A 24919-nucleotide genomic window follows, 5' to 3' on the forward strand; every position below is an offset into this window, starting at 1 on the left:
AGGAATAAAAAAGAGCGGAAGAATTTGCTTTTTATGCTCTATAAAAATACACCTGTAGCTGGTATGAAAAATGATATGAACAAACATATGATATGAGAAGGAACGACATAAATAATATTAGATACTACACCACTGTATTTCTCATAAACCAATTATTTATTGCTATTACCGCATGCTCCTCATAATTACACATTTTTACCGTCTCCTCCATGACTTCAATAAATGCAGCTTCCACCCCATTTTTCTGGACCTCCTTAGCACATACTCTGATACTCCCCACACATCCCTAACAACAGAAGGGCACCTTCATAAAATTTGCATAACACTTTTCCTTTATAGACCACAAATTGGGCATAAAAATCCTTTGACAATGCCTCTTTTAAGCACATTTTCTTTGGTTGGAAGAAAGTGTTGCACGCTCTCCACAACACCACCTTTCTTCAAAATAGTTTAATTTCACATGTAATTATGTAAGGAAGTAGTAAAAGTATTAATTAAATAATTATTTTATTTTTTATTTTTATTAGGTTGACCTTTTAAAAAGAAAATATAACTTACAATGTAATAATGTGAAAGAGTAATGTTAATAAGTACACTTTTATCTTATTATTATTTTATTTGTTTAATGTATTTTTTTAACATGTCTACAAAAGAGGGGGTAGGGAGTACGAACTAGTGACCTTCGCTTTATGAAGTGTTGTCCTCAACCAATTGAGCTAACCTTTAAAAATCCATTTTAATGTGGTAGTGCTAATTATCATTTGTTAAAAAAAAAATATAAACATGATTGACACTAACATATCGGCCTCGTTTGAAAACCACTTTCCCCTCCCCTCTCCTTCCCTTCACTTCTCACAAAAAACATCAACTTCAAAACATTCTTAACTTTTTTCACTTTTTATATCACATCAACACTTTCTTATTACTTTTTAAATAAAAAACTCACTACAATACAAATTTTTTTTTCACTTTTTCATATAAATTATATCAACTTTATATCACATCGATTTTAATTTTCAATCATTCAAAAAAAAACCCAAGGGGAGGGGAGGGCAAGGGAGTTTTCAAACGGGGCCATCAACAAAGTAAGATAATGATGAAATAAAAATGTGATTTAACCAATGTAAATTATCTTTGTTTAGATCGGGCCTTGCCCCTTTTTCAAAGTAATGCTACGTGGCAGTAATCAGTCTTTCAAAATCATATTTTTTTTTTTTTAAAAGAGACATGCTATTTAGTATAGGAACTCACCACATGGGTCTCAGTGTTGTGCACCAATCACTCATTTAGGTCATTCTCCTATCATTTGATATTGAAAATTAAACATTAAAACTATAAAATCCACAAATAATCCACGTGTATCACCGTTAGAAATAAAAGAGGCGGTGAAACACCGGTGGTGGGACAAAGTTTCTAGCGCCATTGTCCCCTGTTAGTTGCTTTTCTTTCTAATTGTATCGCTTGAATCCTTCCGTTCAAGCCCTAACACACAATCGAGGTTCACATCGTAGTTCATACCACACTGTTAAATAGTGATTTCTTGAATTGCAAGTGATCTCTGATAATTGCTCCAAAACCTACCTTGAGGGACTCTAAATGCCGCTTAAAATAGAGAAAGCACTGGTCAATACCGTCGAGGTTATTGATAGTGACGACGACGAAGGTGGTGTGGGACTCGCAACAACAACAACAAGCGACGCGTTGGGAAACATCGAAACGGCGTCGCACGACGGAATCCAAGCGCAACAAACCCTGGCCGAGTCCCAAAGCTTCTGGAAGGCCGGGGCCTATGACGCATGTCCCACCTGGAGACCCCCTGCGGACGGCGCTCTATTGGAGCACGCGCGCGTTCACCCTAAGTTTCTTCATTCCAATGCCACTTCTCATAGATGGGCTTTTGGAGGTAAGCCATTGAAAGCTAAGTAGCTGAACTCTTTCACAGTCTTTTGTTTTATTATGCATTTTTATTCAAACTACCTTCTACGTTAATAAAATTGAGCCTTGCTTAGTGACCCATGCGAAAGTGTGTACAGAACCCAAAAGCTGTGCTGGGAATTGGGTGATCTTCAGAGTACTTTTAGTTGATTTAATTTTGGCAGAGAGGGTGGGCAGGGCTTGAGAATTTGATTACTATCTAGGATTTTGGTAACATTGACAAAGATGCAGCCTTACAAATTGACAATGTTGTTTTTGATGTTTCAGTTTTCGTGTTTTCTGAAATGATAAGCGGGTTGCTTATCCCCGGCAAAGTAAAACAGTTTATGGACTTGTTATGTACATGCCAGACAAGTGAATGAATTTTTATTTATTTATTTATTTTTTTTGTATGCAGTGAATGAAATTTTTAATGCGTACTTCTGCTTCTTCAATGAACTGCTAGCTGTATGGTTAAGACCTTGTTTTGAGTAGTAAAGAGAATAGTTGTGACGTTCGTGTTGTTATGAGTTTATAAAGATGAGAGGCAAAAGTCTGGAATATTTTTATGTTTGTGTGCACATATCAGTTTATGTGAATGCTCAACAGATACAAATATTTTTAGATTGATTCTTGTTATTTCTTTCTTTATTTAATTAATTTATTTTTCTGGGGCAGCAATTGCTGAGCTCTTGGATAATGCTGTTGATGAGGTATGGTTTAACTTATTATGTTATTTATTTTATGCTTTACTTTGATCCTAAAGTAATTTCGTCACATGATTGATAACTTGAGTTTGTGTGAGTTGCTTTTAGATGATGTCACCAAATCTAAGTTTCACTTGCTAAAAAATTAGTTGCGCAAAGAAAAGTAAGTTTTTTTTTTTTTTTTTTTAAAGAAATTGTTGTGCAAAATACCACAATTATTGTAAATAAGGCAAGACAATCACACATTAGGGTTATTATGAAAGATGCATTGCTCCAGAATTTAGGGCCTTCTTCTTTGAGTTAAAAGTGCACTTGGGGTTTACTTTTTGAAAAAGAGGATGTCATCTACGCTATTGAGTTAGGAGGGACCATAACATTTTGTTTGGATGAACTGTAGAATGCTGTTTTAGAAGATCTATTGGCATGCCACCCAGGAATGACTATATGAGAAGTGTAGAAGAATTTGAATTTTATGAAGAGAATTGTTTGGAGAACCGATATTGAATTAATTGCTCTTGTACTTTATCTTGGACTTTATAGGATGCTGTGGACGCTACTTTTAGATGCTGCAGAGTTGGGGGAAGGTGTGGGGCTTACCATTTTTTTTCTTGTTTACATTGGAAGTGTTTCAATTCAAGATGGATAGAGTGGTCGGCCCCACCTGGTTTCTTTTTAGATTGACTTGGAGAAGGTCAAGTCACAGTATCATGCTGGCTGGAAATTCTATGCTTTCATTCTACTTCTTGTTATAATTTCTCCTTATATTCATAGTAAAGGGGACTTGTCTGTTGCATCTTTGGAGCTACAGACTTCTTAGTAAGAGAGCCTCCTCTCTCATATGTTTTTCCACAGTCTTCAGGCTTTTTAAAGGGTTATGAAAGTGCTTGCTTGATGGTTTTCAAGATTTTAATGGGGTTTCCGATAATAGTTGCCTTAGTTTTTAAATGGCACCATTGTGTTAGAATCCATGAGAATGCCATGGGTTCAAGGAGTTTAAGTAGGTGTGGTGGTGGGATCTGCTTTTGGAAAGATAGATGGTTTTGAATCTCCTTTATGTACTTTGTTGGAGCTGTGGAGGAAAAAGGATTCTACAGAGATTTTATTGAAAGGCATTATGCAGTATTGATTTGGCGAATGGGACTTTTATCATTATTAGGAGATTGTGTAAGATTTTTGTAGGTGGAGTTGTTAAAGGAGAGATGATCTTTTTTCTTCTTTGGACTGGCTTAAAGCTCTCCAACAAAATGAATGCTTTGATAAAGCCAAACTTCAATATCCTACAGTCAAAATGAATTTACACGAGGGGCATAATTTTCTTCCAGGGTGGGCAGCCAGGCAAGCTGGGGTGGGCATTTGCCCCCCTCACCCTACCTTGGCTCCTCCCTTGCTCATGGTTGTGTAGTTTACTAGCCTCACAAAAAATATTCATATTCATTATTCTAGTTATCAAAGAATAAATATCCACTATTCTAACTTTCTTTAATATGATGTTTCATACTTGAACGTGATTTGTAATCTGGATAGCAAGCTTGAATTATTCAGCTGCTTGAAACTGTATTGTTTACATTTTTTCTGGGCACTAACTGCTTTTTAATGTTTAACCGTGTTCTCAGATTCACAATGGTGCAACTTTTGTCAAGGTTGATAAAATTGATATTATGAAGGATAACTCTCCGGCTTTACTTTTCCAAGGTATGGTATCCATATGCTACTTTTCATCTTAGTATGATGTTCTGTGGTTTCATGCATGTGGTTTTAATAATAAAAACAAAAAGGACACCTGTGTTTTGATGCATACTTTTCACTTTCGCAGATGATGGTGGTGGAATGGACCCTGAACGTATTCGGAAATGCATGAGCTTGGGTTATTCTTCAAAGAAGTCAAATACAACAATTGGACAATGTAATGATGCTGATCTTTTTGTTCCATTAGCTCCTAGCATGATGAACTTATGTGCATAATTACATTGTCTAACATTTTATGTTCAACTTGTGGTTCTTTTTTTAAATAATTAAATCATGGTTCAAGCCTTTAAGGACCTATGTTTTAGTGAATCTTTTGAATAAAGGTTCTGCCTAATTCTTTTGGCAACTTGAAGAATGTCATTTTTCAAAAAATGTTATTGATTCCCTTAAACACCAAGGCAACTTTGGATGCTTTCAAGCACATTTAAGCCTGTGTGTTTTGACAAAATCTGAGGTTATTGGAATAAGTGTCCTATGTGGCAAAGTTGGCTTCTAACATTGGTGAGCAAATTGGAACCCTATGTTTTCTGGGAAAGTGGCTTGGGAGGTTTGAAGGGGAAGGAGAGATGTGGGAGAGAGGTGTTGTTAGTAAAGTACTTGGATTTGGGAGACTCTCTCTCTCTCTCTCTCTCATATTGAAGATTGTAATAGAGTTTCATCATCTGCATTTGGTGTGATGATGGTACGTCTATAAAAAACTTGTTTTATAGCATTTCAATGATAAGTGGGGGTTGGCAGGCCTGTTATATAACTTATATACCTGTAAGGTTGGGTTAATTGATGACTCTTAATTAACTCATTCTTGGGAGGTTGAAATAAAGTATGCACTTGGTTGGTTAGGGCTTTGATGTCTACTCCTATTGAAGTCTTCTTGTTTCCATCCATGATTTGGAAGTTTCCAGTTTCTTTGAAGGTTTCTTTGTATGGTTGGTCACTGTTGATAAGATTCTAAAAGAGGACAATTTGATGACCCAAAAATGAAGATTTTAAACTGTTTATTTTTTCTTTGCATTTTATCTTATTTTTAATATTTTAATTTAATTTTCCTCTTAAACGAGAAGAAAAATATTTGCTTGGAGATCTGGGCTTTGCTTCATGAGATCGTAATCTATAGAAGTGGTACCTAGATATTAGAGACAAAGGAGTTATGGAGAAAATGTGATTTGTAGTTGGTTGTTCTACCTCCTGAAGCACTCAAGATTAAACCAAGCACCATTGAATCTCATCCAGCATCTCCTGACAAATAGAAAAGATATGAGGGAATAGCGCGCCCATATATAAATTCAGAATCTCAGATGGTATATATTAGTTGACATACCACCCATTGCTTTTTTGTGCACAATTCTTCTTCCACAATGCCTAATGTTGTTATATGCACTCTTTCCCATTTGTTTCCCTAAAGAATCCTCTAAATCTTTTCAACCTCTGAAGCCCATCCTTTCCATAAAATGACTTCCCAGCACAGGAAAGTAACATGACTTTTACATCAACAGTGCCTCTGATCAGATCCTGGCTTATATTCTTGTTCACCTAATTTCTCAAAACCCTTACTGAGCTCTAGAAGCAAATAGAGTAAAGATGCTGTGAATCCTTGTTTTTCATGTTTACTTTTGTTGCTTAATGTTTTTTCTTTTCTGAAATCTTGTTTACTTGCATTCACCTTCAAGATCTTTGTATGTTTTTCAACTTTTGGAGCTGAACAACACGTTTGCGTTTCCAGATGGTAATGGATTCAAGACTAGTACCATGCGATTAGGTGCCGATGTTATCGTTTTCAGTCGTGCAACTAGTGCAAGGTATTTTTTGTTATTTTTACTACTGTGTTGGTTCCTGCCTCAAGTTTTATTTCCACTGAATTTGTTCATGGGGTTGTACGCAGAGAATTGTATTTAATTGCATTTGATTATATATTTTTTCCTGCAGGAAGGTTCAGTCAAATGTTCATTCTTTGCTCAAAACTCTTTTTTATCTTGATTTGACATTTTATGTCTGTTTGCCTACTTGTGTGCATGTGTGTGCAAGTGTATATATGTCCATTAAGAGGATATCTGTATTATCAATCCAACCAACCATATATAGAAAGAACGAGGCTGTATGAGTTAAGAATGTGTTTTTGTTTTTGTTTTTTCTTTTTTTGTTATAGTTACAAAGCTGGGATGTGGAAGCATTTTGGCATAGGGTTTTGTTTGTAGTTTGAATTTTTAGAGTTCATGTGCGTCCTTAATAGCACTTCACTCAGTGACTCTTACTCGAGTATCCGTGTGGGACATTATATTTATGCTATGTGAGATGCAATTGATGTTCTGGTTTTATGAGTGTGAAAGTAATCTTAAGTTAAATCTCTTTACCTTAAGGTTGTCTGTGTATGGATTTATGCTCTCTTAAATGCGTGCTACCTTGCTCGTTTTTTTTTAATAAATAAAAACTTACAGGGAAAAAATATGTGCTGCCTTGCTGTCAATATGATCACATTAGATGCAGTATTATTTGTGATTCGGCCTTTTTTTGGTCATTGAGAAAATTCTTTGCTGCTTGCCAGAATTAAAATTTTACTTTGCTGTATTTTGTAACATTTTTCTTTTGAACAATGTTTTTTAGCCGATCAACACAGAGTGTTGGTTTATTATCCTATACCTTTTTGCGGAAAACCGGGCAGGATGATGTAATTGTTCCAATGGTGATTCTTTCTGTCCTTAATGTTTAGATTTTTAAGCCTTAGCAGTTAACTCCTGTTTCTAGACATTATATCTTTGGGTTTCCATTGCAGATAGATTTTGACATCTCTGACCATTGGGCAGAACCAATTATTTATAGCTCACAGGATGATTGGTCTGCTGATTTGAAAATCATCCTTGAGTGGTCTCCCTTTCCATCAAAGGAGGAGCTCATGCTTCAGGTTCATTTTACCACATTCAATTTGGTTAAAAGTTTAGAGTATATCAATAGGTTCCATTGGAACTATTCTCAGAGGAATTCCATTTTTGGGGATCATGCATGACTTTTATATCACACCCATAATTAGTTTTCATCAAATCAATTTCTACTAGAAAATGGGTACCGTCTGCTTTGGCTGTGGACATGGAAGTAGTTGTTTCGGATGCTTCAATGGAATTGCATGTTGGAGATGTGTTCTCATGCACCATAGGCTTTGGCTTATAAACTTCAAGTTTCATAAAAGATACTAAATTTGTGTTAACATATTGATCACCCATGAAGTTTGATGTCCCTTGAGTTAACCTTTTTTCTTCTTCTTTTCCATGTGTAATTTCAAATAAAATATTTGCCCATTTCCCTATTTTGAAATTCCTTTAGGGGCTTGTTTTATTCTAAAATTTGTAACTTTCAGGGAGTTGGAATCACCATGGTCACTACATTGCTGGCACCACAACTTTTTTCTTAGCACATTGATGTTATCACCTCCCACACCACTACCTCGAAACACAAGCACTATTACCATCATTATGCCTGCTGATGCTGTCAGTGATGTTGGAATAGAAATTTTAAGAGCCGTCAAATGTCACATATTTCTACTTATTACCTGTGTGCTATGTGCTTTCTTCCGTTACTCATTTGTTTCCCAATTTTTCAGTTCGAGGATATTGGACTGCATGGAACAAAAATATTAATATACAATTTGTGGCTGAATGATGAAGGCATATATGAGTTGAGTTTTGATGACGACGACGAGGTATGCTGCATTTATAGCTGTTTTATAAGATTTTTCTTATGGATCTGTATTAACTATAAGCCTTGAAATGTATAGCATAAATGATTTAGTAAACCTATTTTATCTTTATTAAAATTAAATCTAGATACAACTCTTCCAGGGTATTATTTTTTACACATCATGAGAATTTGTTGCTGAAGGATATTTTTATTAACATATTAAAAATTTGTTTCCTGAATGAAAAAGACTAGGCAATTATTTTTTTGCATTGAAGTACATTTCACCCCCTCCTTGTTTGACCAAAGTTTCAATTGGTTTCCTTCAATTTTATTTGGAACAGTCAAGACCTTATAACTTGTGATTGTCCAGCTGTAGTCATCCTTTACCTTCCATTTTATGATTTGGATGAAATTTGTGTTCATGATTGTTCTGCAACCTTGATTTGAGCGTTTTATTTTGAAATTTTTTCCTATCTATCATGCCAAACTTACAAATGTATGCTATTCCAATGGAAGTTATTAATCATTGGGCAAATATATCAATGAAAGTCGATGCAAATATATTTGGCATGATATTTAGTTCTTACCAATGTGTGAATCAAGTTTCAACTAAAGCCGATGCAATATATTTTTTGAATTTGATCTTAATCTTGTGCAAAATTGTAAAAATTAAATATAAATATATGTTGGGCTTTGATGATTATATGTACAAATTGTGTCCACTTAAAATGATGGATATTTAGCTGTCCCACAGGACTATAGTTAGCTGTCAAGTCCTTTTTGGTAATTGATACCCTTTGCATTAGGTTTCAACTCATATGTTACCACCACTGGACCACACTGAAGATATAGGGGTTGATTATTTCAAATGAACTATGGAGCCAAATTAAGACTTGGGATGAATTAGTATGTTTGTTAAGTCATTGGCTTTGCCATGACTTTAGTATTGTTTCTCTTTTCAAGTATCTATAAAAATAAATAAATAAAATTTAAAAAAAAAAAAAAAAAAAAAAAAAAAAAAAAAAAGAAAAGAAGAAAAAAGAAAAAGAAGAAGAAGAAGACTTGGGATGAATTAGGAATCCGGCAAAGTGTGTGATAGTCAAGAATGCAATTTTCCATAGCATGTATATCGGTTTGTTATAATATTCCTTCGACGAGAACTAGAGTATTAATTCAATACTTCTGGTAGAATAGTTGTAAGAAAAAACTTCCTTAAAATTTCTCTTAAAAATCAAAGGACTGTAAATTTCAGTTGATGTAGTCTATTAATTTGGTTGGATGATGGCATTTGCATCTTGCTTGTACCTATGCAAAAGTACAAAAGCTTCTTGCAGCTTGTAGTTATGGCCAAGGAATTGTGATTCTACCATGGATCCGTCAGTGTTTTTCAGGATTGGGTCAGAAAACATATTATACCAACTACGAAAAATAAGAAAAACGAAGTTTAAGATTTTTCACCATAGCTGCCAATAAATGAATTTATGTTTTCCGTCTCTGAGCATCTTTTGTGTTATTTATTTTACATATTGTCCAAGGTTAATTGTTAATGCAATACCCATAATGTAGTCAATTATGCCCCATGCAAAAGTACCTTTTTACATGCTTGCTGTTCTGATCCTAGTTTGATATATGATTCAAATTTGTGATTTTACAAGCATGGGAAATCCTAGAAGACTGAAATTGTAGGAAAATTTGGCTCATTTGTCAAATTCTGGGTTTTAAAATCAAGAAATCCAGTAATCCAGAATGCAATTTTTCCGCCATGGTTTTGGACTAGGGGTGTTCATGCATGGATGTATGTTATTTATGTATACTGGGTATTTTGTTATTGTTGATTTGTTGTGCTTAATGATGTTGCACGTTCTCATTTTAATATATTAAATAAATTTAATTTTAAAAAATGATTCTCCTTTGATCCTTGATGTAGGATATAAGGTTGCGAGATGAAGCCAACCATGGGAGTTTGACAAAATTAAGCAAGAAAGTGGTTGAGCTACAATCCCATATATCTTACCGCATCCGTTATTCCTTAAGGGTAACCTTTTATTTGTACATTTTGTGTTTGGTCTCATTTTTCCAATATCACTTATCATACTTTTTTCATGGTTGTAGACTTGTAGTTTTTTTATTTGGTTTCTATTATTTTCTGTCACTTTTTATTTTTTATTCATACAAAATATTCTAACCTTTTTTTTTTTTTTTTTTTCGGCATAGGCTTATGTTTCGATATTGTACCTTAGAAAATTTACAAACTTCAGTATTCTATTAAGGGGGAAACCTGTGCAGCAGCTTAATATTGCAGAGGAGTTGAAACATTCGAAAGTGATAATATACAGGCCCCAGCTGGGTGTGGGATCAAATGAGGTAAGATTCATATGGAAAACGAAAAGGGAAAAAGGTATCAATTCTGAATTAGGAACAGCCAAGTAATCATCACATATGTATGACAAAATGGCGCTAAGATTGGGACCCCCAACCCCATTCCAAAAGCAAAGAAAACAATAATTATGGTGGTAGATATAGATTATAGACGTTGTTATTATGGATTTGTGTCCAATTAGTGTAGAGTGCTTTATTTGTCGTGTGATGTGTCTCTTGTCATAGTTGCTTTAGTAAGACTGGATGTTCACTTCTCCAATTTACTTGAAAAACAAAAATATCTTATAGATGCTATCAGTGGGGACTATTTGTCTATAGGAAACAAAATATGCTATGATAGTAAGAAAAAGAGAAGTGACAGTTCATACTCTTATCTTATTGTGAGTTTGTTGCACTTTTAATCTTTGATACTCCTCTCCTGCAATTTTTTATGTCCAAATTTTCAACTTTTCTTGTCCTATAATGTCTGTACTGCTCCAAAGATCAAAACATAATTTTTTATTTTATTTTTATTTCCCCATTATTCCCTTTATTCATACCTTCATACTTACATCCTCATTTTTTAAGAGGATATTTGGAAAGTTTTATTGAAAATTTAGAGATGGTCATTGATTAATCGTTTTTACTTGAAATGTGTTCATTCGACAACTTGGACATATATTATGGGACGGAGGGAGAAGATTTTATGTTTGTCACTGAGTCAAATTTTGACCACTTTAAAGATGCTATTGATTTGTGGAAGTAGGTTCATGGAAGCTTATGCCGTGGGAAACAATTTTGTTGAAGTTGAAAAGTGTGATTGGTCTTTTTGGTTTAGGTTACAGTGGAGACAACCATTGGATATATAAAGGAGGCTCCTTCCATCACCGTTTCTGGATTCAACGTGTACCATAAAAATCGCCTCATCAGGGTAAGTTTTGGTGATGCTGAAGTAACATTCATTTAATTTGACAAATTGCTTGTGTTTCTGTTGTTTTTACTGCAAATTAGTATTGCTAACGTGATATCTTTATCTATATATATATATATATATATATATATATATATATATATATATATATATATATATATATATATATATATATATATATATATATTCATTTATCTCTATGTACTTGTGTGTGTATTTGAGGTTTTAACTTTAAAATTGGTTTAATCCCCAGTGTTTTGTGGGACACACTATGTCAAACTTTGACTTTATTCAATTGGGAAGTCGAATATATTCATGGAGTTCTAGGAATTTTATGCCGCTTACACGATAAAGGAGATTGTGCTTTGTGTAATAGTGGATCGTTGACATACAAATTAATGTTACTCATGTGGTTAGTCTGTGCATATTTTTGCAGCCCTACTGGAAAGTCACCCCTGATGGTTCTGCAAGAGGGAATGGTGTTGTTGGTATTCTCCTTTTTCTCTTGATTTCTTGTGTCAAACACTTCCATCAAATTTCCAATTCCTTATTGCTTTTGCTTCTGTTGTTGTAGGGGTTCTTGAAGCCAATTTTATAGAACCAGCACATGACAAGCAGGATTTTGAGAGATCATCACTGTTTATCCGGCTAGAAACTAAGCTGAAACAAATATTGATGGATTACTGGTTTGTCATGTCCTTATTACAAATTCTTCTAAACATTGGTGTGGAAAAAGCAATATTTGTTTTCTTTTGGCATGCGAGGTTGGAGAGTTGGTTTGGGCATCTCTTGGTGATGAAATCTTCCATTTGAACTAACCTCCCCCCCCCCCCTGTTTTAAGGATCTTATTTTATGCTATACTCTACTAGCAATTGTGGGTTTCTTAGTAGGGACTGTTCTGTGCAATTACTGGCCATGACAATTCAGTGGAGTTGACTCTCATGGATGTTGGAATGTCTCTTTTACTGTTCAATATTACTTGTGGATTCAAACACAAGATTCTGTGAGTCGAAATATGTGTCTCACTTTTGGCTTGGATCTGTATAGATAAAACTCACAGGTAGTATCTACATAGGCACTTGTTGTGACTATTCTATTATTTTCACATGGGTTCTTGAAGCCTAGGAGTGAGATATTTAAGATAAATTAAACTCTCATTCTTTAAATGGTGGAACATATAATATAAATTCATTACAACATCAGGGGCTATGCTCTTGTGAACGGTCCAGTTAGTTAGAATACCATCTTTTATAGTGATGAATTTTGACACTGTTTTGATTTGGTAAAATTTGTTTGGCCAACACAGGAAAAGCCACTGTCACTTAATGGGATGTCAACCTCCAAACTCCAGAGTACATCTACCTCCTGCACAGAAGGAACCCCCTGTTCAACCTGTTGGACTTCCAGCTAAGATAAGGCAGGATTCGAGTAATGGTTACCCTGTAAGTGGCTGCAAAACTGATTTCCTAAAAGATTTGCCTGCTGTTCTGTCTATTTTTGGACTCCCAGCTATAAGGAGTGGAGGGCGAGGGCATGTGTTTAATTCTATGTGGGTGTGTGTCTTGTATATTTACCTATAAATAAAATAATAAAAAAAAATCTGGTACACAGAATTGGGTGCCAATGTGTTCGAGGTGTAGCATTTGTTTAGTTCCCAACATTGAGTTCTGGCGGACAGATGAAATTAACTCATATCGAATATACATGAAGCAGATTGTACAAAAACAAGGGAATTTTATGGTGCAAAAGGGATAATTACCATCTGTTTGGCACGGTTTCTAGGAACATATCTGGTTCTGTGTACTTGACCCATTTTGTGTGGGCACGACATGGGCTCTCAAACTATTCTAAATTGCCGTATAAACTATCATGGTTATATATCCTCCTATGGCTTGCCCAAACATCAGTGATGGTTCCACATATCTGATACTGTAGTGGGCCCATTTTTCTGTAGACATGACTTGGACTCACACTGTTCTATGTTGCTCAGTTAACTGTCATAGTTAAATATCCTGCCATGGGATATCCAAGTGAAACTTTGTGATGGTTCTACTGGTGCCTAGATGCATGCTTTTGACAGTCACTCTTTGTATAAGTTGCAAAAGATGGTCTACACGTGGTATGTGCTGTAATGCGCAGTGGAAGCTACTAGAAAAGGAAACCAAATGGTTGACCCCCTTATTCATCCTAAAAGTGTACCGATCAAACAGATCCAGTATTATCACATACTTGGCATGAAATCATGCATTTTCATTTTTCACACCTGTTTATATGACATGACTTTTTGTACTCATTTCTTTTCTCTTCGTTAATCTCATTTTGGTTTCTTGTTTTTATTTCTTGAATCTGATCTGTGTGTGCGTGTGGTTGGGGGTATACCGTATACTAACCTTCAAATTCTGAGCATGTCTTCTAAATTTGCTAGGTCTTTACCTATACATTCATGTTATATATGATTATACTCCTTACGTCGATAGAATATACGTGCTTATAAATTTTATGCGGATGGGTGGGCAACCATGCCCCTCTGTTTCTGTGTCTGATATCATTATTCCTGTTGCCTACTTTATAGGAGGTACAAAAATTATAATTGATTGTGATTCCTTGTTGAGTGCTACTTATTGCAGGGGTCCCGTGAACAAGTAACTTCTATAGATGGTTTGGGATCCACATCAGTTGAAAAGATATGTGAAGAGAACATACAGCTTTTTATGAGGTAATTATTTTAGATTCAGTGTGTCATTCCATATCTGAACATCTAAAGGTTTCAGAGGATCAGTAACATACTATCGTCTATGCTGTATGGTTTTTAGTGTTTCTAATTTTTGTGTCAAAAATAAAATTGGAAGAAGAAAAAGAGAGGGAAACAGAAAGGGAAAAGGAAAAGAAGGCTTTTAGCATATTTCAAATGGACAATAAGGCTTTCATTGTACACTGTATTGTTTTTGGATTTTCCGATCTTTTCTATTTTTTTTGAAAAATAAAATAGCTCCTAGTAGTTTATCTATTAGAAGTCTTTTGAATTTTTATATTAATTGGTAATTGGCTCCTACACTTTTGTTGTTGAATTGAAACCTGGAGACTCTTTTCTGCAGGTGTGAGGAACATGTGCAGAAGGAGAACGAATTAAAACAGACGGTAGGTAAAATTTGCGTGTAGAGCATGCTTAGGGTTCATGAGCTGGAGGGAATGATTACTTTTGTCAATTTGAATAAATAGCCTAATGGTGGGAAAATTTTGTTTCTGTTGCTGAAATTGAAACAGATCGAGGGCTTGGAGAAGGAGTTGAAGGAAGCCAAAAGGAAGAGTGCTCAGCTTTCATCATACCTGGAGACTAGGAAGAAGCAAAAGATTATGGAACAAAATACTGGAAAAGTTTGAAAAACCTCTACTTTCTAAAGCAATCAGTAGACCATAAAAATGCCTGACAATCTCTTCTAAATATTGTTACTCGGACTTTTTGTAGTTAGAAAGATTAAATTATGTATGATGCTCTTTTTCATGTGTAAAATGCTAGATCTACAACCTTTTTACAACTTGTACTGCTATGCCAGCTCAAAATAAAATTTACCCAGCCTCTCCCATGGGTGGACGTCAGGGGTGGTGTGACCACACCTGACGTGCTGTCTTGTGGCTGCAACCACCCGCGTGGTGGTTGGGGGGTGGCATCAAGCAGGGGGTGGTGCAAATCTTTTTCCCTGACATGGCTGGGGGTTGTAAAATGGTGGTTAGTGTAGGGTTACTCTTTTTGTATTGTGGCTAGCTTATTTTTGAAAGTCAATTTACTTGACGGGCTATTTATGTTGCCTGCACTTTCAGAGCCTCTATTTTGGTACTTAAGCTATGGTTTGTAGCGGGACCTGTACAATTTGTATGGTAATGAAATTGGACCGAGTTGTGCAGTAGGACAATGTTGACCCTTCATCTTTGATGGACTCGTAATTCGTAAAGATTGAATTGCAAGCAAAACGGGGTCAAATTTCCAAATTAGTAAAGATTCTTGTAGTGTTTTGCTCAAATTAAGAGGGAGATTAACCATTTTTATCAAACATTTGTACTAATATATATTTTTTCTATCTGTTCCACCCAACAATCCAATGCTCACCCTCTTTTAACCCCAAATCCTTGACAATAGTCACTATACAATGAGGTTAAAAGGCCTCAGGGGATTTTTTTTTTCTACTATTTAGACTCCTTACGAATTGAATCAATACCTAATTTTTTTTTGTCACCAGCATGTGGAGTAGCTATGAATAAAACGTGGTTTTATGGGTCCTTACGCGCTGACGTGGTATTGTACTGCAGTTTAAGCCAATAATTCATTTATTTATTTTTTCACAAAAATCACTAAATTTGGTGCTAAATCTCGCCCATCAAGATTACTTTTAATGGCCCCGGTCGAAGGTGGATGCAATCACCCCCAATGGATCAACTATTCAATGGGATACTATCCATTCCCTTACTCCTACGAGCAATGATCCATGCACAACAGCACAACTATTGTGCAACTGTTGTGCAGGAGTTTAAAGACATGGGTGGATCCCACCACATGAGTTCCACCCCATGTCTTTAGTCTCCTGCACAATAATTGTACAACTGTTGTGCAGGAGACCCACACACATGTGAGTGGAAGTTGTGTGAAAGTTGGATGAGAATTGTGAGTGTATCATCTCCCTTTCTGTTTTCCTAGAGACCCTGATTTATATATAACTGGAACACAACTATTGTACAACTCTAAGGTACATTGGTCATTGGGTGGGACTCACACAATGAATTACACGCCAATGTGTTTTGGGGTTATGCAATAGTTGTGGTAAAGTTATATTTTTAGAATTATCCGTTTTTCATAGGGGCTGTCCCGCCATCACGTGGCACCTATGCCACGTCAGCACATAAACTCCCCACGTTAAAACGCACCTATGGCTAGCTTGCAATTACCGAACCCGACCGAGCGCTGCATCACAGCTTTTGTGTAGAAACTACTGAGGGTCTGCGAGAAATTGATATAATACAATCACTGGAGCAAAGGGAGACGAAGAAGAAGACGAAGAAACCCCAACATGAGGAAGCGAGACTTGGCCATCCTCATGCTCTCCGCTTTCGCCATCTTCTTCTCTCTTCAGGTCCTAAAAAAAGTCCTCTTCGCACCACCAAACTCATCCCCAATTCTCATAAACCCCAAAAAAGCCCTAAACCATTTTCAATCTCACTCTTTGATCTCTCAAGTAGCTCCCACATTTTCACTAACACCATTGAAATTTTGTTTCGTTTGCTTTCTGAATTTTGCAGCACGAGGGCGATTTCTCGTTCAGAGAGGCGTGGATGCATCTTTCCGATGAGTACCCTATCAAATACGAGGCCGAGCGTCTCCCTCCGCCGATAGTCGCCGACTTGAACGGTGATGGAAAGAAAGAAGTCCTCGTCGCCACCCACGACGCCAAGATTCAGGTAATATTTGGACTCTCTTACTGTCTGGTTCGATTTCACTAGGTTTAATCTAATGTTAGAATGATTTCAGAATCATGTATATGTTATTTGTTAGAATTTTCATTAAATGATTAAATTCGCTGTTTCCGACCACAGTTTGGTAATTTATCATGTTTCAAGAGCTTTGGTTCTGGTCTCATTTGTTTATGGGGAGTTCGTGCCTGCACGTGAGGAAGTATTCAAATATTCATTAAATGATTAAATTTACCATTTCTCATCAGCCTAGGCTTTTGCGATGGTCGGTATTGTTGTTCTAGAATATTTCTTTGATAATTGATGATAAAAATCTCAAATTTGCTATTTTGGAACAGTCATTGCAATATAATATTGATCTTAAGGTGTTTTTAGGGAGACTTGATGTATTGTAATCTCTAGGGGTGTTGTTAGCTATTGGGGTTTTGAGTTGTGAGTTTTTATTAGATATTGGAGCCACATACTAGGCGTGTGGATGAGAGCTTCAGTGATGCACGTGTGCTGGCAGAGGTGAGCCTATTGCCTGACAAAATCCGAATTTCGTCTGGGAGGCGGGCCGTGGCAATGGCAGCGGGCATTGTGGACCGAGATAAACCTGGACAGACACGGAAGCAGGTCCTGGTTGTTGTTACCTCAGGTTGGTCTGTGATGTGCTTCGACCACAACCTCAAGAAGCTATGGGAAAACAATTTGCAGGTTTGTAGTATCGGTTTGATTTAATTATTTCTAATGGACCATCCATTAATGCTCTCTTGTGACTGTTGATTCTTCGTGCTTGTTGGCAGAAGGATTTCCCACATAATGCTCACCACAGGGAGATATCAATCTCGATAAGCAGTTATGCCCTTAAGCATGGAGATGCTGGATTAGTGATTGTTGGTGGGAGAATGGAAATGCAGCCTCATGTATGTTTTGTTTTTTTTATTTCTTTGGTTGATAAGATGTAGTATTTTTAGTGTTGCAACTTTTGTTGATATATGTGCTGAGATGTCAGTAGATCGACTCTTAAGGATCTCTTCCCACTGTTTACTGTGAGACACATGATATTCTTATGGGCGAGAGGAAATGTGATCAATGTGGTCAGCCTGTCATTTATCGGATGTTTAAAGATTGAGAAATGTGAACAAAAGAGTGAAGAAGCAATGAATAATACATTAATGTGCCCAGCTGAGAAGATTGTTTCGTAGCTTACATGGACCTTTGTTTCTTTGTTCATCCCGCTGGAAGAATCAATAGAAAATATGATTGGTAGCTACTGTTTCTTTCTAACTTAGACATCCTGGACACCAAAAAATTGGGTTGTTGGGAGTTCAAGGCTAGTGCTGCTTCTCCTAATCATAATCTTTTTTTACTTTTTTCATGGGGATGAATATAAACGTTTGTTTTTTGACACAAGTTATGCTGTTGGGGTTATTTTTTGTCAAGCTTGCTTTAATCGATATCCATTGCTTCTTTACCCTGCTGTTAAAATTTGATCGTCTATTGTTTTTCTGATCCGTGCATGCTAATCATATTATAGATTGATGTTCCTGTAGTTGTTGTTTTGTGAACTCATATCTTCTTGGAAATCAAAGCCAAACTGATTTGCATATTAATCCCCTGACTTTTCAGCATTAACTATTTTTGGCATAGATTCTTTATTGATGTGCAAAATTGAGGGCGTGCAATATCACTCATTTTCAATGCACTTGCAAATATATTTTACCATTTCAGATTGTCATGGATCCTTTCGAAGAAATTGGGATGGCAGAAAAAAATGCTGAGCAACATAGAAGAAGTGCTACCGAAAAAGAGGTATGGGCATCCTTTTCTTGCCAAATGATTTATAGGAAGAGCAATTCACAAATCCTGTCACAGGCATGGTAAGTGAGATGGCAATAAGAAATAAATCATTCTAATTGGATTCAAAGCAAAGATTGTCCTCATCAACTGATGGGCCACTTGGTTACCACTCACCAGTTCTACCCTTGGTCACATGTCTAAATCTGAGTATCATCCAAATATCCCATTAGCTTTAGACACCTCTCAGCAAATTGTCTTTTTGGGCAAAGCTTTGAGAATCACAGTAGTTCAATAATTGGTGGAGCATTTCACTTTCTGAAGTTCAGAAGGCATAATAAGAAAAGAACTAGTGCCGCTGTCAATATAGTTGCTGGTTGACTTCTTTTCTAAATGGTGAATGAGGCAATGGAAGTCCTCTGAAAATTCCTCTTGTGGCGTTAATATATATAGGTGAATGATGTAAACCTGCCCATGAAATTTATTCATACTATATTTTCTGGAAAAAGAAGAAGAAGAAGAAGAAGCATTATGCCTCTGCAGACCTTTCTTCTTTGTAGTGTACTGAAACACTTTTACTTGTTCATATATTGTAGTCTGTGCGTCCCCCCCGCCCCCCTCTCAATTTCAAGCTACTCAGTTGAGTGTCCTACTTGTTGACGATGACGCATATGATTCCGGACATAATATGTGTGCGAGCTCATTCTTTTTCAGTACTTAAGGATTTTATATTGATTCTTTATGTTTGTCCTGTTTAGAATTCTGAGAACCCCGGAACTGTGGATTTACGCCATTTTGCATTTTATGCATTTGCTGGTCGATCTGGTGCATTTCGATGGGATAGAAAGAACGAGGTGATCTATTTTTGTGTTTCTTTTATCTTATTTCTCTTTGGCATTTTTTGGACCTTATTTTTGGGAGAATAACTTTCTAAAGATTATCATGTCTGAAGTTTAGACTTTGTAGCTCTTCCTTGAGAAATTTTTATTCTGATTACCACTCCTTAATTTCATTCACTTCAAATTATGTGCCATTTGTGTATAAAGTCCAGCAGATTCTTGAGGGCTCAAATTTTACTATTCTTGATATGTGGCTTGTTTGCCTATGTGTTGCTGTCATGTTGGCATCTAATTGATTAATAGTGCCATGTTACTTCAATAAACTGTTCTCTTTTTTTTCCCCTTATCTAATTACAATTTTCATCTTTTGGTGGTTTAGAATATTGAAGCACATTCTTCCGATGCGGCACAGTTAATTCCACAGCATAACTACAAGCTTGATGTTCACGCTCTGAATAGTCGTCATCCTGGAGAGGTATGCATTGAAGCTGTTTAGTTGACGTATATTTTATGCATTGCAGCTACTTGGTGTTAATTGGTTCATACTATTAGCCTTACCTTTGTTGTCACTGTTGTTGCACATGTTATAATTGATATCCTTTCATTATTTTGTTAAACTCGTACCGGGGAGTGTCCTGCATGGTTCACTTTATTGTTTTTTTCTTGACTTAATTTTCTGTTTGGCATTTACTTAAATTCTGGCCATTTAAGTACAAAGATTGCATTTTTTTACCTCAAATCCGCATGAAATAGCTTCAATGACAAAATCTCTCACCCACATGCAGAAACACTCACATTTTTGCAATTTTTTTGTGAGGATAATTCTTTCCTTTATGGTGTTTCTCACATCTTGTAAGATATATTGTTGGATGGTTGTAATTTGTTTAGATTAAGGACATTCTTTCCTAATAATAGTGTCATATTGTAGTTTGAATGCAGGGAATTCAGAGAATCAATCCTTGGAGTAATGCCACATCACTGGGTAAGTAAGAGAAAATAAGCATTGTTTTTCTCAAATGATGGGGAGTGATGACGCCATACACATCATTTTTATCCAGGATAGGAGAGAAGACACTTTGTTGAAGCTGGCACATTTTAGGCGGCACAAAAGGAAAACTTTGAAGAAAACATCTGGAAAGACCACAAACTACCCCTTTCACAAGCCCGAGGAAAACCATCCTCCTGGGAAAGACTCAACTAAAAAAATTTCAAATCTTATTGGAAAGGCTGCAAATTATGCTGGTTCAGCAAAGTCTAAGAAGGTAAGAGTCACCATGCACATCTTATGTAGTCGTTAAATATGCTTGTAGAGGTTGGCTCATTCTTATATTGTGTTGGTTAGCAGACACACACACACACACAAAAAAGAAAAAAAAGAAAAGAAAAAGGAAGATGCTTGAGTTTGTAAATTGGTTTATTGTAGAAAATCCATATAACCAGTAATACTTTTTTTCTTATCAAAAAAAAGTATCTTCCATAGATTCTTTTCAGCAGGCATCGAAAATTATTTCTCATCCACTTTGCCAATGAGCTGTAGCTCAACTGGCACTTTCTGCCCCAAAAGAATAGGATGGAGGCTGAGGTCGTGGACTTTTAAGGCCCATTGGGTGCACGTATGACTTACCAAAAAATTATTTGTCATCCACTTTCCTTGTGCAGATTAACACACAGAGTGGTCACCTTCACTTCTGAACTACTACAGTCTACATGTTTCTAAATTTCTAAACCATAAAATGAATTGGTGGAAACATAAACAAGTTTCTAAACCATGTTTCCTCATTTTGCTTTCGCTGCTTGTCTCCCTTGGGATCTTGGGCTTCATGTCTGTGGGAGTATTGATCACCAAATCATCCTCTGAGGAGGTTAATTCATTAATGTATATCTTGCATTTCACAACTAAAAAGAAGAAACTTTTATTTTATAATTGACTTGTTATAACCTGTTTTACTTTGCTGATGCAGGTATCACCTTATATTCCTACCATAACAAACTACACGAAGATTTGGTGGGTTCCTAATGTTGTTGTGGCTCATCAAAAGGAAGGGATAGAAGTTATTCATTTGGCAACAGGTCGCACTACTTGTAAGGTTATTAGCGCACACATTCTATGAATATTTGTTTTATTTAGAAAACAAATATATATTGAATAATTTGCTTTAACAATATATGAATTTTTCCCCATACTTTTGGCTAAGATGAAATATGGAACAATTATTTGATGCTTGTGTGAATTTTTCTTAAGAGATGTTAACCTTGCTAGAGTTGATGTGCACGGTACAGTTATGGCATGAAAATTGCCAACTTTTCATATTTGGAAAGTAAAACACCTTGTTTATTAAAGCAACACTTCGTAGTCTTTTATCTAGACCATAGGCATATGTCTGATATTTAACATGCTTCTGTTAACAAGTGCCATTCTGGCTATTTTACAATTGAGTTCCGTCACATTTATTGCTATATAAACTTTGACAAGTTGAAGGCTTCATCTGAAATTCATTGATCTCCACAGCTTCATCTTCAAGAAGGCGGCCTTCATGCTGATATTAATGGTGATGGAGTCCTAGATCATGTCCAGGTGCATATTGTTTTCTTCTCTATCTCTAGCCTCTTATCTCAATTTCAGTAGGCTGTACACAACCCTGTAAATTAATGTAATCTGAATTTATGGGTGTTGGAAGTTGATGCCTCTTTAGAATGGATCATTTTCTGTTCAAATACTCTTTCTTTGAGTTACTTATGTACTATTGGTTGCCATATAATCTTGCTTCCTGTACTTTGGATGTGGTTAGTCTTCGCCCTTAATTATGTTGGTGAATTCAACCAAAGTACAGCAGGATGGTGAACTTTGATCAGAAACTGCAGTGACGACAAGAAATGGACACAACCATTCATTAGAAACGCTTGGCTAGATGTCTGGATAATAAGTTTCAATTTTTTTCCTCTCTTCAGGTTGTTGGTGCAAATGGTGCTGAGCAGACTGTTGTTAGTGGATCCATGGACGTGTTGCGACCATGTTGGGCTGTTGCAACCTCCGGTGTACCAGTACGAGAACAACTCTTCAATGCTTCAATATGTCATCATAGTGCCTTTAACTTATTCCAACATGGAGAATTTTCCAGGTACTATGGTCGAACACCAGATGTGACTTCTTTAGAGGTTGCAACACCCATTCTCATTCCAAGAAGTGATGGTCATAGGCATCGTAAGGGAAGCCATGGTGATGTTATCTTCTTGACAAATCGAGGGGAGGTATGCTGTTAATCTGGATCTGTTGCATACCCTTCTTGTTACTATTTTGAAATTGGATTGAGGGGTTTGGATCAGGCACCAAATAAAAAAAAAAAAATTGTTTTCCATTTTTGCTTATTATAGCATTTGGGGCAGAAATACAGCCTTTATAGCAGAGAGTTGACCTCTAAAATCTGATTGCATCGGATTAATACTTTAAAATTGGTGACCTTTTCATTTTGTGGAATCTTATGAATTATGCTTGAGAAGAAAAATATGCTCATTCACTCCATTCGATTTCCTTTCGTGTACTTGTGAGTTGCCAGACCTTAATTTATATGAGATTAGACAAGTAATGGAAAGGGATTATTGCATCCTGACTGATATTTGAACTCCTTGCGTAGCCTTACCAGCAAGAATCTTATTAGGTAGCTTGCATTACTGCTGAAGTGGGAACTCAAATTTTGTATTCCTCTCAGGTAACATCATACTCCCCTGGCTTGCATGGTCATGATGCTGATTGGCAATGGCAAATATCTACTGGCGCGACCTGGTCAAATCTTCCATCTCCATCAGGTATGATGGAAGCTGGTATGGTGATCCCTACGCTGAAGGCATTTTCCTTGCGGGTGCACGATAATCAAGAAGTGGTCCTTGCAGCAGGGGATCAAGAAGCTGTGGTGATATCTCCAGGAGGAAGTCTGTTAACATCAGTTGATCTTCCTGCGGCACCAACACATGCCCTTATCTGTGAGGACTTCTCAAATGATGGACTCACCGACCTTATTCTTGTGACCTCTAGTGGGGTGTATGGCTTTGTTCAAACCAGGCAACCAGGTGCCCTGTTCTTCAGCACACTGGTGGGTTGCCTTATACTTGTGATGGGGGTCATATTTGTCACCCAACACTTGAATTCCATAAAGGGGAAACCCCGTCCTTCATCTGGTCCTCGGTGAAAATAGCGTTTTTACACTGAATGAAAATTGCCAGAGCTCCTGAGGACATGCTTCCCTCTGTTTATCTTATTCCTACTATGGCGGTTCATTAACTTTTTAAGAGCTCTTGCTTGTAAAAAAATCTAAATCTAATCTTGTGAGGGGCTTCCAGTCTGAGTTTTCACGTGGCTTAAGAAATGTTCATCGAGGTAGAAAATTTTGGGACTTTTTTCTTTTCTTTTTTTATTTTTATTTTTATTTTTTAACTTTTTCCCATTGTATACTGTTTCCGTGTTTCAAAATCGATTAATCTCTTCCTTGGACTATAGAACAAGCTGCACCCAGCTGCGTTTGTGAAAAATTCTCTTGCTGTGATTGATGGTCTTGGTCCCTGTGATTGATGGTCTTGGTCCTTGTGATTGATGCCTTGTCAAATCAACATAGATGCGGATTAAGTCTGTCTTCCTCTTCCCAAAATAGGCAAGCAAATATCTTTGTAGGACGCATTATTGCTCGGTAGGCTAGTAATTTGTGGGTTTTTTTTTTTTGGGGGGGGGGGGGGTTTGGTGTGGGGAGTTCGGGGTAGAAATAATAAAAACAAAAGAAAAGAAAAAAAAAGTTTACATATTTCTTTTAAACTATCACCCAATTAATAATATTTCTTCCAAACTTTCAACTTGGACAATATCTTCTCTAAACTACCAAAACATTGTCAATAAAAAGATCAATATGACTTTTACAATTTTTTCAATAAAATAAAAATGCTTTTATAATTTTCATTTAAAAAAAAAAAACAAAATTTTTTAATTTTTTAAAAAAACGACAATTTTTAATTTCTTAAGAAAAACAAAAGTTTAAATTTTAAAAAAACAAAAAGAGAACCTTTTAATTCTTCTTTTAATTTTTAAATTTTACCACCCTTGATTTTTGTGTTTCTTTTTCTTTTCTTTTTTAGTTTTATTTGTTTTGAATTATTATTATTAATATTAATTGTATTTTCGTCATTGGGAAAAATTGACAATTTTTAGTAGTTTGAGAGAATTATTACAATTGGATAGTAGTTTGAAGGGGTACGTGAACTTTACCGATAAAAAGTGGGTGGGGAGGGGGGGGGGGCGACTTGGAGCATTACTATAAGTTGGGGATTGAGATTTCCTGAAATTTCTTTACCTAAATTGCTGGAAATTTGGGTGGGAATGAGGGCTCTGGAATTTGGGCAGTGAATGAGGGGACCCTGGGTCCTAACGTGTTTGGGCAAGTGGGCTGAGCTGTCTGAAAACTGTCCAAACACTTTGGGACTCAGGGTCCCATTTCTCATTCTTTGCTTAAACTTTATGAAATTTAGACACAAAATT

At 36.2% G+C, this 24919-nt stretch overlaps 2 protein-coding genes across 3 annotated transcripts; both read left to right on the plus strand.

The window, feature by feature from the left end:
- Positions 1–1409: 1409 nt before the first annotated feature.
- LOC133852019 (protein MICRORCHIDIA 2-like) lies at positions 1410–15150 on the plus strand. 2 transcript variants are annotated; one of them, XM_062288680.1, is made up of 17 exons: positions 1410–1903; positions 2593–2627; positions 4235–4313; positions 4435–4524; positions 6088–6163; positions 6966–7044; positions 7135–7263; positions 7957–8055; positions 9961–10068; positions 10248–10397; positions 11230–11322; positions 11759–11810; positions 11897–12008; positions 12630–12765; positions 13936–14039; positions 14419–14461; positions 14588–15150. In XM_062288680.1, the coding sequence occupies exons 1-17, from the start codon at positions 1597–1599 to the stop codon at positions 14702–14704; spliced, it is 1809 nt and encodes a 602-aa protein (XP_062144664.1). In that variant the 5' UTR covers positions 1410–1596; the 3' UTR covers positions 14705–15150. The 2 variants fall into 2 exon arrangements, with proteins under 2 accessions (XP_062144664.1, XP_062144665.1); XM_062288681.1 differs by having other exon boundaries at positions 13951–14039.
- A 1117-nt stretch (positions 15151–16267) lies between these two features.
- LOC133851594 (uncharacterized) lies at positions 16268–23781 on the plus strand. Its single transcript, XM_062288075.1, has 13 exons — positions 16268–16446; positions 16613–16771; positions 17231–17479; positions 17569–17688; positions 18497–18577; positions 19321–19416; positions 19781–19876; positions 20330–20383; positions 20460–20663; positions 21363–21488; positions 21911–21976; positions 22351–22650; positions 23109–23781. Exons 1-13 carry the CDS (start codon positions 16384–16386, stop codon positions 23583–23585), a joined length of 2091 nt encoding a protein of 696 aa, XP_062144059.1. The 5' UTR covers positions 16268–16383; the 3' UTR covers positions 23586–23781.
- The last annotated feature ends 1138 nt before the right edge of the window (positions 23782–24919 follow it).

Source organism: Alnus glutinosa, chromosome 12 (genome assembly GCF_958979055.1).
Source record: "Alnus glutinosa chromosome 12, dhAlnGlut1.1, whole genome shotgun sequence".
Classification (NCBI taxonomy): Eukaryota; Viridiplantae; Streptophyta; class Magnoliopsida; order Fagales; family Betulaceae; genus Alnus; species Alnus glutinosa.

Excerpts from the sequence above, each read along its gene's own strand:
- LOC133852019 (XM_062288680.1), top strand. The coding sequence starts at position 1,597 with ATGCCGCTTAAAATAGAGAAAGCACTGGTCAATACCGTCGAGGTTATT. Across the intron at positions 2,628-4,234 it reads TGGATAATGCTGTTGATGAG|ATTCACAATGGTGCAACTTT; the intron begins GTATGGTTTAAC and ends CCGTGTTCTCAG. Across the intron at positions 11,811-11,896 it reads AAGAGGGAATGGTGTTGTTG|GGGTTCTTGAAGCCAATTTT; the intron begins GTATTCTCCTTT and ends CTGTTGTTGTAG.
- LOC133851594 (XM_062288075.1), top strand. The coding sequence starts at position 16,384 with ATGAGGAAGCGAGACTTGGCCATCCTCATGCTCTCCGCTTTCGCCATC. Across the intron at positions 17,689-18,496 it reads GAATGGAAATGCAGCCTCAT|ATTGTCATGGATCCTTTCGA; the intron begins GTATGTTTTGTT and ends TTACCATTTCAG. Across the intron at positions 19,417-19,780 it reads GATGGGATAGAAAGAACGAG|AATATTGAAGCACATTCTTC; the intron begins GTGATCTATTTT and ends TTGGTGGTTTAG.